The sequence below is a fragment of the Vanessa tameamea genome, chromosome 2 (genome assembly GCF_037043105.1).
Source record: "Vanessa tameamea isolate UH-Manoa-2023 chromosome 2, ilVanTame1 primary haplotype, whole genome shotgun sequence".
Classification (NCBI taxonomy): Eukaryota; Metazoa; Arthropoda; class Insecta; order Lepidoptera; family Nymphalidae; genus Vanessa; species Vanessa tameamea.
In genome coordinates, this window is record NC_087310.1 from 7,413,337 (window position 1) to 7,426,185 (window position 12,849).

General features: G+C 29.3%; 1 protein-coding gene across 1 annotated transcript; it reads right to left on the reverse strand.

Moving 5' to 3' along the window:
- Positions 1-3,500: 3,500 nt before the first annotated feature.
- Positions 3,501-11,763, reverse strand: LOC113401424 (calcium and integrin-binding family member 2). The gene is made up of 5 exons (XM_026641360.2): positions 11,616-11,763; positions 10,870-10,904; positions 5,732-5,849; positions 5,349-5,476; positions 3,501-3,758 (listed from the first exon to the last, which is right to left on the reverse strand). Exons 1-5 carry the CDS (start codon positions 11,664-11,666, stop codon positions 3,521-3,523), a joined length of 570 nt encoding a protein of 189 aa, XP_026497145.1. The 5' UTR covers positions 11,667-11,763; the 3' UTR covers positions 3,501-3,520.
- Positions 11,764-12,849: the final 1,086 nt, after the last annotated feature.

Consider the following 12,849-nt stretch of genomic DNA (forward strand, 5'->3'; position numbering starts at 1 on the left):
ATAAATAACGAAGTTAAATATAATTTTTTTCAATACTCTATTTTTAAGTAAAATATTCGAAAAAAATATTTTAAATCAACTTCTCGTCCATTTCGGTACAAATACTATTTTTCATAGTGAGCAATTCGGTTTTACAAGAGGTCGCTCGACAACTGATGCGAGAATAGCACTTCTTAAACATATTTACGATGCTTGACAAAAATCACAGAATGCTATTGGAGTATTCTGTGATTTGTCTAAAGCATTTGATTGTGTAGAACACGAGACGCTTCTTTATAAGCTCAAATACTACGGTATTAAAGGTAAAGCTCTTGATCTCATTGCTTCATATTTAAGTCAAAGAGTCCAGCAAGTTTTCATTAATGGCATAAAGTTTTCTGGATCTACGTTATAAATGAGTGTTCCACAAGGATCAATTTTGGGTCCCTTTCTATTTCTACTATATATAAATGATCTTCCTTTCTATGTTAAAGGTATTTGTGTTATAATGTTGTTTGCTGACGATACTTCACTGATTTTTAAGGTAGACAGGAAAAAACTGACTATGACGATGTGAACGGTGCATTATCACAGATACACGATTGGTTTACAGTAAATAATTTAGTTTTGAATACTCAAAAAACGAAATGTGTAGTTTTTACCCTACCAAAGTTTAGAAAGCAAAATTATAATATATCTTTAAATGGTTGCCGTCTTGATGTAGCCAATATTACGGTTTTTTTTTGGGAATAGCATTGGATTCCAAACTTCAGTGGAGTCCTCATTTATCGTCCCTGACAGGAAGACTCAGCTCCGCAGCATAAAAATTAACAATTGTGTCCCACGACACTCGCGCCCCACCCTTATGCTAACTTGTCTATGTGTGTGTAGACGTTTTGCGAAATTATAAGAGTCGGCTCCAAATAAAAATTGACGTGCTCTCACCTTGGGCTCTGGGGAGGGACTGAAAATTTATTGACAGCGATGTCGAATAATAAGTCAAAACCGTCAAATTATTTTCTCCATACTAAAATGTATGGACGACGAATGCCAAAAAGTAAGCAATATTTAAATAAAAATTACTATAATATTGTGAGATATAATAGAAATTGAACACGGTGAACTTATTATTTACACTTTCGTGTTCCCATTTAACCAAAAATACATGTATAAACTAGCCGCTAAATAGCTTAAAAAATTCTAACAGAAAAGGTCGATTTCAGTGTTTGGAGTGATGTTGACGATTAATTTACCAGGTTATTGATACAAATTTTATAAATATCATGCGGTGAAACTTGAGATATATCTATTGAGATACTGAATGTATTTTTTTATCCATAACCAATGCTCCAGTTTTAAGATATTTTAAAAATAGTAAGCGCTATTTTGGCGTTCCGCAAGGACTGTCCTCTTAAGACGAATTAAAGAAAACTATTTTAAACCCTACTCTTATCTCCAAATCGTATTTTATCTCTATCTAACTTATATTTAGCACACTTTCTGTGCTTTAAGTTTCAGGTAAAACCTTTTTGATAACCCTACTGTTTACGAGTGACAATTGTCAACCCCCAGCTTAAAGGAGACAGGTAAGTTATGAAAGAATCCCTTATTAAACTTGTTCTGTCTATTATATTTTTTATTAAATAAATCTACGCATTTTTTATTACTGTGCTATAGTCGTTCTACAAATAATACCTTGAATAGTAATCAGTTTAATAAGAGCCCTTATTGTGGTATTATGAGGAATAAACATGATTGTTCGGACTCGTATACATTGATTATAAGTACTTATATCATAAATATTTTTTATCTGTTCTTTTACAAACTGAAGCGAATAGTAATTTGTGGGTAATAAGTATTGAAAAGGATAACATTAATTGTTATTTTTATGCATTCCGATTCTGATAGTCCTAAATAATTTGCCTTAAAATGTAAAATTTTTCATATTATTTTAGACGTAAAATTTAAATTGCTTCGTATTTTTAAATGACAAAGTTCCGAGAGAACGCAAACTTTGGCAAGTCCATGATGTCTTTTTAATTAATATTTGTTTTTCCGTCTTCAATCAGCCTAGCGGTCTTTGCAGAACATGTTACGAGTGTAATAGTTCGACAAATTGATCTTATTAGTACAACACTCCAATGACATAACATAATATGCACGATGTTAGTTAGATGTTATAATCTGTAATAGGTTCATCAGTTATTATGGAGTAAGTTACTTCACAACACAAGACAGGTACGGATTTATTTAAAATCAGTAAAAGGACAGCTTAAAGGACTTATACGAATTACTATTTTTTAAACTTTGGTTTGCTCTGCCTATGTTTTGATCATACAGTCCTAATGGACTAATGGACTCCTCTTTCCTGTAGCACTTCTTAATAAGGTAAGTTTTCAACGAGATTCTCAAATGTTTTTAAACAACACGTGTCTTTCATAAGAATAATCTTTAGGAATATTGTGATCAGGAGAGAAAAATTGTGAAACAAAATACAAAACAAACATTGTAAACTAAAATTAGATATATTCAAATAAAAGTTTTTATCGGTATTATCCATGTCATCGAAAAATCCATATAAAACAAAACTACAATAATAAACTAATTATTTTATAATTGCACAAAAATCCATACATTTCAATGCCAGTAACCGTCTTTAAAAGATAAAACTACCACATAAGGTTGCATGAAAAAATAAATATAATCGTTTTACGAGGCAAAAATTAATTTTAAGCGGTCACGAAACATCCAGCGCTATAAAGATTTTACATCCACTTTTTATATTATATCGTAAAGTGGACAACGAAACAGCTATAAAATTATGGGGAGAAGAGATATTATTGACTTTATGACGTGAACTTAAAGTTATGCTACCTCTCAAGGCAAATGATGTAAAATATAATGAATTCAAGGTGGAATTTATAAGCGAATTATATAGACTTTTTCTTTGTACATGTGACAATGATTTGGAATATGTCTTCTATAGACGAGATCAGAAAAAATCCCTATTGTTTTGTTTTATATAAGTAGGAATGGTGAGTGAGGCAGTCTCATTACAGGTAAAAATTATATAAAATTAAATATAAAAAATTATATAACATCTTAGACATTGGGGCGTATTGGTATTTACAAAGAGAGTCGTATACTTCTGTGGGCTAAGATAACTTATTAATTTATAATTAAAATATTTCTTTTGCTAATGTCTGAGCTGACCACCTACAATAAAACCATTTGGCGCATTTATAAAACAAAATATATATTCTTAAACCCTTTTAGGTATTATATTTATGACATCTGACTACGCTTATTATAATCCGAAAGGTCTGAGAAGAAACCTTTTATCAACCATTCCAATTTTAAGAACCTTTGACTTATATTTTCTTTCCATATATATTAAAATAATCGTATTTTTTTTAAAAAATCTTTGGGTAATATAGGAAGATATTATAGCGTATAAGTTTTTAATATATCGACAAAACGAATGTATGAAGAAATAAAAATAAGGTGTAAATAACTTTTCCAAAGTCTTTATTATAAAATATTAAATGCGTATATGAAATGTGGATAAGAAATCCGGAGCGCGAACAACGACGTGTTCAAAGTCCATAAACGATAATCTTCCGTCACCATCCACATCAGCCTCGTCCAGCACACTGGCTACTATTTCGTCACGCTCATGAGGATGCAACTCTCCCTTGGTGAGGAGTCTCGTCGCCTCTAAGAGGTCCTCGCGACCGATGAACATGTCGTCATCCAAATCGTATATACGAAATGCGTACCTGCAACACAAATAACTAATGGTTTCGATTGTAATACTTAAAGTTTGCAATTGTGTTTTGAATCGCTATATTTTTTTTTCTATCATCTTGCAAATTTCTCTTTTGCTCAGTATATCACCAACTTGGTCTAGTAATTTCCAGATTATACAGGCAGACAGTTATTATTTTCAAGACTCGTAGTTTTAACTTACTTTTTTGTATACAGTATTTAACATTCAGATACAGTTTTTGTAAATTAAAGTATTATGTGTTTTTATTAAAAGTAATCGATTTTCATTATACTTTCGAAGGCTGCTTAATTATAACTGTTCGATTAATTTTATTATGAAAATCAGATAGTTAATTTGTGAGTCAAAATTGCGCAAATATAATTTGTGTAATGAACACAAGCATAATATTGACTCTAATTTAATAGTTATTCAAATGGAAAACGCTTCCTTTACGCCTATAAATGAAGATCCATTAAAATTACTAAGAATATCTTAAAATGTATAGTTTGTTATATTCGGTGCTAAATTCCGTATTTTGATGTGATCAGCGTCGACGATCGTGGTGGTGTTTAATGTTATTATGCCATGTTGTGCGTGAGGTTAATTTCCACTCATTAACGACATGCCACTAATCTGTCAGTTTACGATGCCGAATCGTGAACCACATAATTGGTTGCAATAGTTGGTTATATGATATCATATTTAATAATCAATATATAAATCGTATAAATAAATTATGAGTTTGTAGATCCTCTGGTAAATCCGAACAGCGGGTAGGTATATGCAATATATAGAACCGAGGAAACGAGAGAATAAGTAAGACGAAACTTTAGTATACGTCTGTAACATTATTTGTCATTTTAACATAGCTCCGAATATGGCACAATACTTATGGTTATCGTGTAAAAATATCTATATTCATGCCAAGGTTTTTTACTTGGTTATGCTAAAGGATCATCGGGTCACGTGTCATAATTGCTTTCCAAAGTAGGTACTTCAATTTAATACATTTTATTTAGCCTTCAATTCCTCATTTTATTTAATTATTTAATTAAATTTACTGTAGGGATAAAATACACACAATTATTCGTATTAAGATATGAAATGACAAAGGTCGAGGGTCTTATTCTGTATTGTTAAAGAGCGACTGACCCTAACCATCTTGATATAATGGGATAAGCTTTTAAAAATCGGATACACTTGCACGTCCAAGCAATGTTAAAAAGAAACGATGCGAAATCTATACATCTTATCTATACGTATGAATATGTATATCTAAGTTAAGTGAATAGAGTCGATAGAAAAACCACGATCGAATTATAAAGCAACTATCACGCCTTTGAGACTACATGTAATTTATAGTAACTTTGTTTTTTTAAATGTATCTTTTATCATTTTTGAGTTGGTACGCAAAAAGTCTTAGGAATAGGGTCAAGCCAGCGACTTTAATATTAAAATATATCTGTAGTTTACACCTTTCCTTAGAAAAACAAATCGAAACAGGCTGAAACACAAATAATAGATATATAAATAATGTTTCAGTTTTTGTTTTTTTTTCATGAGCACAGAGTATAAGTATATAAAGTTTAATAATTTATACCAAGCCTTAATATCCCGCGGCGCAGCTTCGCTGAATACTGACATCATGTCTAAGAAGTCTTCGAAAGTAAGATTACCGGAACCATCGTGAGAAAATACTTCGCAAATCCGTCTTTTAAAAGGATTTTCCTGTAAAATATAATGTTAGTTTTTAATAGACATTCTGAGGGTGTTTAATTTGTATATTTTTATTTACTAGTTATGTTATGTATAAAAGTTTTCTTTTCCGATAACGTAGGGTTACATAAGAAATACCGGAAAGACTATTTTAACAAAGAATATTATAAATATATTCAACTTATAATAAATAATGCATCAGTTCCAATTACTATTAAACATGTTAATTTCTCTTATAAAATGACAAAAAATTATTTACTAAAATACCTTTAGCTCGGGTAACTTTTCTATTTCTTCAACTGGCACAACAATTGTATGAGCTTGGTTTTCTGTCATTCTCTTCGGGACTAGTTCCGGGTTTACTTCTCTGAATCTTTTGAAAACACTGCAATGACATCGGTATTGTGTGTGTTATATTTCTGCATACATTTGAAATATTTAAAACTTTCCTTATATTCTCATTTTATAAGAGTTTAATTACATATGTACATATATTATCAACTTAAAGAAAATAGCACAGATTATACGAGTCGTTTAACGAGAAACAACAGTGATAGTGTAAATAGGGATATATAAATATAGGATAATTACACGTGGAAAATGTTGAACATTATATAATAATTTAACTATTTGCTATTTGTTTTATGTATTGTTAAAATTAATTTATATTATATCTCAATCATGTTCAAATGAAATGTTTAAATGGAATGAGTAACGAATTAATGTATCATATTTAATTATTAACAAAGCTCAAAGTAAATAGTATAGGCTTTATTACGTCTGAATTACATGTTCGAAGGTCTTTAATTAATTGTTTTCAACGCAATATACCGAACTGAATTTAAAGTATCCATTTTTGGGAAGAAGGTATTTTATGCGGCTTACAATAGAGTGAACTGGCAGATTTTGTCACGTAAGGAAAAAGCCGCCTCCAGGCGCCCTTTCCCTCTCTTTCTTTTTATCTCTGTGTCCTTCTGTTGTTGATGTTTACATATAATCTTATATATTAGCAATAAGTATAATATTAGCGTAAGCCGATTTTTGTCCCAGTGATTATGGAACGATAACTACACGTAGAAGATCGGTTAAGGTCTTATTTTGAAGAGCTCCAGCCGTAGATGTACCGTAAATTAAAGAATATTCTTGATTATTGCAATCAAGAATATTATTTAATTTTACTAAATAGTTACTAATATATAAATAATTAATTTTGGAGAGCGAATATATGTACTGGCTACGACAAACCGTTGACTACCGAAGAATGAAATAAGCCAATCTGATTCTTGAAACTTAGTTTGTCTGTTCATACTACGATCATAATTTAACATCTGACAAGATATTAAAATGTTATGTTATATTAAGTATATACTAGTCGTTTACTTATATGTACATAAATATAGAGTAATTTTGGTTTTTACTCATACACAGAATACTAAACACCGATTTGCAAGTCTCTAACTTAAAGTATGGATACACCCTTAATACCGATTTCCATATTACAACGCTGAAAAAATGTGAACTTCGATACAAACTTTTATCCCTAATATCATCCAAAGGTCAAAAATATTCAAAAACTCATTTAACTCATTTACATAAGCCAAAATACCAATTTCCATATTGCTGAAATCAAAAATGACGAATTTCCATACAAACTTTTATCTCCCTTTAATCTTAAAGAAATAGCAGACTAAATTAGTATATACATAATTGTACATATGAAAATAAAAATATATACAATTAATTGTTAATCTCTCCCTTTATAATCAACATTATTCGCTCGTCCTTCTTTTGTTTATTTGGGCTCAGCACAGTGTGTGTGATCACTATGCGAAATAGGAATTGACACACTTTTACGGTCGGCCGCCTGCACGACGCCATGACTCCTTGGGAATATATTTACTGATGATGGTTTATCCATCACTAAACGGATGGAATGGATGACTTAATGCTCTTAAATACATACGTGCACAGGAAGGTTAATTAAAAAATATGTTTTTTTGAAATCGGCAATGAATATTAAGTTTGTACAAGAATATTTTACAACTTTATTATAATAAGAAGTACAACGAAATAAATTTATCTTCGTAGGAAATATTCATATTCACACTTACTTTAATATATATCAAATAAGATTATTTAAATAAATATCTATCACGCACAAAGGTATGCGAATTACATGAAGAGTAATTTTGTTATATTATACGTATTTAGTTTAAAACTACAACTTGTTACTTAACTGGGTCGGCATTGCACGTGTAGCAATTAGTTAATTGAATTTTACTATTCGATTTAAGTTTGTCGTACTTAGTAATAGAAAGTTTATGAGCTTTACTAGTGGAAGGCATTTATACAAGCACGTCTGGGTATGTATAAATTTAAAAAAATATTCGAATTGAAAAAGAGTCGAATTTAGATTATATTAAATTTGAAGCTAGTATAATTGCACAGTATGATTTAAATATAAGAACCCATTGTTCGCAACGCATTAATGTTTTAAGATATGGTTTATATCTGTACAGCATCAATGTCTACGGATACCACTTAAGACTGGACTTATACAGACATATTTACCGTCTGTCATCGAGTTCTAAACCAAAAATAATTGTTGCCTATGTTAACTATCACTTTTAAAGTTTGTGGACATCAATGTCGTGAAGACTGATACATTAAGGTGGCAGAGGTAAATTTCAAGTATTCATCAACATCTAAATAATAGCACCGATTCCTTATTCATAATTCATATAGTACGGAATGATTTCCATACTATATGTATGTTATTAGTATTCATACAATACATTCTTGTACAAATACAGAAATTTAACAACATCTAAAAACATCTGAAACAAATATTATTAAATATATAATTTGCTAAATTAACCTTTCTTATTCAACTATCAGGATAATTTGATTTCTCTAATATCCTTATCGATGTTAATGGCCTAGTTTATGAGGTTACTAATCCTTGGATTCGAGGTCGAAATTTTGATTCAACACAATATCAAGTTATTGGGCTTGTTCCGCCAAGAAATTATCCGTACCAGCCTGGAGCTTCGAAGTTGGCAGTGCATACATTCCCGCGCCCCGAATAGCTCCTTAAGCTGTTGGTCGTCCACTTGAACCTTAAACACTCTTAGTCATATCGTATTTCCGTCCCATCGAAATATACGACATTTCGAAAGGAGAGTGAAACTGTGAATTGTGATATAATATTTTCGTAACAGGACAGCTCAAGTAAGATATGCAAGTAACATGAGAATCCTCTGAAACTTAGAACTTGTGATTTCCCCTTACATAATATGAGTTTTTCGTATTTTCTTAGATTATAAAAAAACACAAGGAATGACATCATAATCTCCTCTGTTTATCCCTAATCCGATTTTTGTGTGGAACTTCACGTGTATCGTAACTGTTTACGTGTCGTAAAACTACAAATCGTACAACTTTAGCCGCTTTATACCCATTTTCGTTTCATTCTATTATAACTCTTACAGCTATAGGGTGAAAGGCCAAACTCTTATGAAGCTATGCAGGATTTCTTACATGTGATAGCAGTGAATTCGATATATCTATTGTTGTTCTTATTGCTATAACTATAAAGATTATTTTCACACAAACATATAGTGTTCCTATAATTCGATAGACTGCAGATAGTTTGTTCTTCGGAAAATGTCCTTCATTTGGTATTAAGTCCACAAAACGTGTTTGCGTTAAATTCGTTTATTACTTATTTATAAATTGTCAAATTACTATTAGTTGTAAGTATTCTTACTGACTTGTTTGTATAAATATCCATTTAAAAAAAAAGTGTAAATGTGTATGATAAGATATCATTCTTAATTCAATTAAATATGTTTTTCGTTATTCTAAAATATTATTAAAGTCTTTCTTCTATCTCAAAGAAGGATATGATAAACATACATTTTATTTTTCTCGGTCAATTTATTTTTCCAAAAATAATGTTTTGTGTTTATCTAAATAATCTGTCATTAAATTAAATTTGAATTTGATTTGTTTTGTATTAATTAACATCTATTCAATTGCAGTGCTGATTGCGGTTTTGGCGCGTGACGTTTATCTGTTTTCTATAATTATTTGTTTATGTGTGTAGAATACTGGTTTGATAATATTGAACGTTTTGTTTTGGTCATATTCGCCTGTTTATTCAGTAGCCATCCGCTCTAAATTCCTACAGCTATGTATAGCAAAGCTAATTAAAAAAATATATATAAGAAAAAGTTTTACTTCAGTTTTTTTTTACGCCTTTGACTTTTTGTCAACGTTCTTTTTATCACTTTTGAGTTTTAACTCATTTATATCACATTTTGTAATAATAATTATTATAAAATTTTATAAACTCAAAAGTTGTTGCTGTACCGTGCATATTTTTATGAGCTTACTATATTACATTTATTGCTTATTAGAAGACAATTTTTAAAATTTTTGAGGAAGGAATATGAGTAAATGGGCCATCTTATGATTATTAGTCTCCTTATGGTCTATAAGAATTAAATGCGGCATATTAACCACAAAATTAAACTCATCGTTCAATTCAACTCATTAAATCAGCAAATTTGTCGCTGTTAAGTAAATTACGAATCATTTAAACAAATTAAATTTTTAGCGATAGTTCAGAAAGATTTTTCATGACTTTATTTGGCTGTGGAAAAGCATTCGATATGGTCGGATTGAGAAACACGGGTTTCTAATCAATTCAGGGGCAATAGTTTTGATCGTATCCTTATAATTGACGTATTAATAGTATTGCTCAAATAATTTCATTTCTCTTTTATTAATTTTCCAAAATAATATTTTTAAGATTTAAGTTAAGATTATTATAGTTACATGGTAGAGTATCAAATAAACACTTCATTATTATTTTTTTAAACTTTTTAAGTAATATATGTGTGCTATAGTTTTAGTCAATACAATATTAATGTTCATGTACAAACACTGTAAACATTGTTCCTTTTTTGTTATTTCACTTGGCTACACTTGCGAAGCTGTAGATGTACAGATTATATCGTACGAGAATCGCGTTCACTTCCCTTATTCTCAGGATAAATTTCAAAGTTATTTTAAAATAAATAATTTCCTAGAAACTATATATATACTATAATAATGAGGGAAACGAAATAAGTGACAGTTGATTGAATCTCTCGGAATCTAAACGTTAATATTAGGTAACTAACATCAATCAATACTACAAACAAATACAGAATATACTCTAAGAAAATTCTTATCATCCAAGTTGTGAGGTCGTTAAGAGTCATGGACTTGCTAATTCTTGTTATACTTACATCACTAGGAATAAAATCAATTTGCAAAAAGGTATTCTTATTTAATACAACAATAACTGGGGAATAAAATAAATAGTAATGGAGTTTATTCAGCGACATAAGGCTCACCGTAGTATCTCCTTCCTTGTGAAAAAAGTACAGTCCTGTTTAAAATGAGAAATGTGTTTTTTGAATAAAGTTTTATGAACAATTATTTTTTTTTTTATTATTCCATTTTGCATACATTCTCATGTATATAAAATATTAAGATATTTTTTCTAACAAGTCGACTTTTTTTATCTATTTAAAAAAGTAAGTCAATTATAATTATTTGAGATAACATTATATATATATATATATATACATAATATTTACATTTATTTTTAATTGATACACTTAACGGTTTGGTATTTCATGACATTTTGAAGTTTTGTTGTTATTCCTATCATCAAAATGATTTTCAATAAAATTACTCATTAAAAATACGAAAATCAATACTTAAAAATATACTGTAATATTCTTTGTATAAACATAGCAAAATGTACGAGTATTTATTTTGTTTAAAAAATCTAACAAATTCTAGCCGAGCCTTCAAATTTCGTTTTCAATTTTAGTCAATACATGAGATTGTAAACGTCATGTCATTCAAGGCGCTATGTTTGTACTGACATTAATAAAGCTATGTGATAATCTATCCCACTAAGATTATTTCTCACAGTTTTAATGTAAGCAATTATTTTAAAAGTTTGGTGTATATATTATTTTTACATAATAAAATATAAAAATACATATGTTCGTAAAAAGGCTTATTGACAATATTGACATATTTATATTTGAATCTAGGCTTGAAGGCTAAATTATAGAAATATGCTTACCTGGTAATCCTCTAATTGTTGTTCCGTAAATGTAACAACTTTGTTTCCCATTGCCGATATTTAAATATAAACAAAATAAAAGTAGTTTTATACAAAATAAAAATAGGAGGCCAAAGCCAGCCTGTTGCCTCGTCAACCAAACACTGCCGTTATTAGCACGATCGTTTAGGGAGTGTTTTGCATAGAGTAACTGATGTTATAGAGAATTCATTCAAATACTATATTTCGTTTAAATAGCATTTCACTTTTCAAAGATACCTTTGGTAATTTTTTGTTTTATGTTAAGTAATTATTGATTCAGATTATGTAATTCAATTTGTTAATTAACTATTTAAAAAACTATATGCAACGAATAACGCAAAGCCTACATTTTAAGAATATTTAGTGGTGTGTTATAAGTTTGACATACTACATACAATCAATACTTAGATGTCAGTTTTAAGATGTAAGTGATAATAATATTCTCTTTTTTAATTTAAATAATAAATAAGCTGTTAGAATATTGGTGTAAAATTAGTCCATAATAATAAACTCTAATCAGTATTTAGAGCATGAAATCCGAATATAACTTCTTTATAAGAGGCATTTTTATCTAAATAGTTATTATGTATTGCAACATATTAAACTCATTATTATTTATTTATTACCTATATTTATTTAATTTATTATTTTTTATATTTATGAATGAAGTCTCTAATAATGTTTTGAGAATTTTCTCTATACGTTCATTATTCTATGATTAAAATGAAGGCGGGGTAAGATTAGCGCCGCGCCCCGTCCTCGTCTAGTTGCATGCTATCTGTTGAATAGGATATTTATCTTTTAATAAGATAATAAAATTGTTATTAGCTAGATATTTTGATCATATTTATTAAACCATGTCACACCAAAATAAAATACATTTTATTTAATTCTGATTATCATTATTTATAAGATATTGATGACAAACATATCTTTGACATTTTATTTATTAATCATGTTTTTATAGATGATGTAATATAGCCGTGATGGCTCAGTCGTTAGGCCAAATGAAAGAATACGGACGAGCAAATGCATAACTCATTGTAATTGGTCTCCATCGACTATAAATACGACACTATAATATACATTAACTATTTGTTATGTCGTTAATGCGCTGCCAACATGAGACATCATATTTTAATGCAGTTTTTATCAACAAACAGAGTCATTCATAATGATGGTTTATATGTGTATTGCATACATATTATTGTAG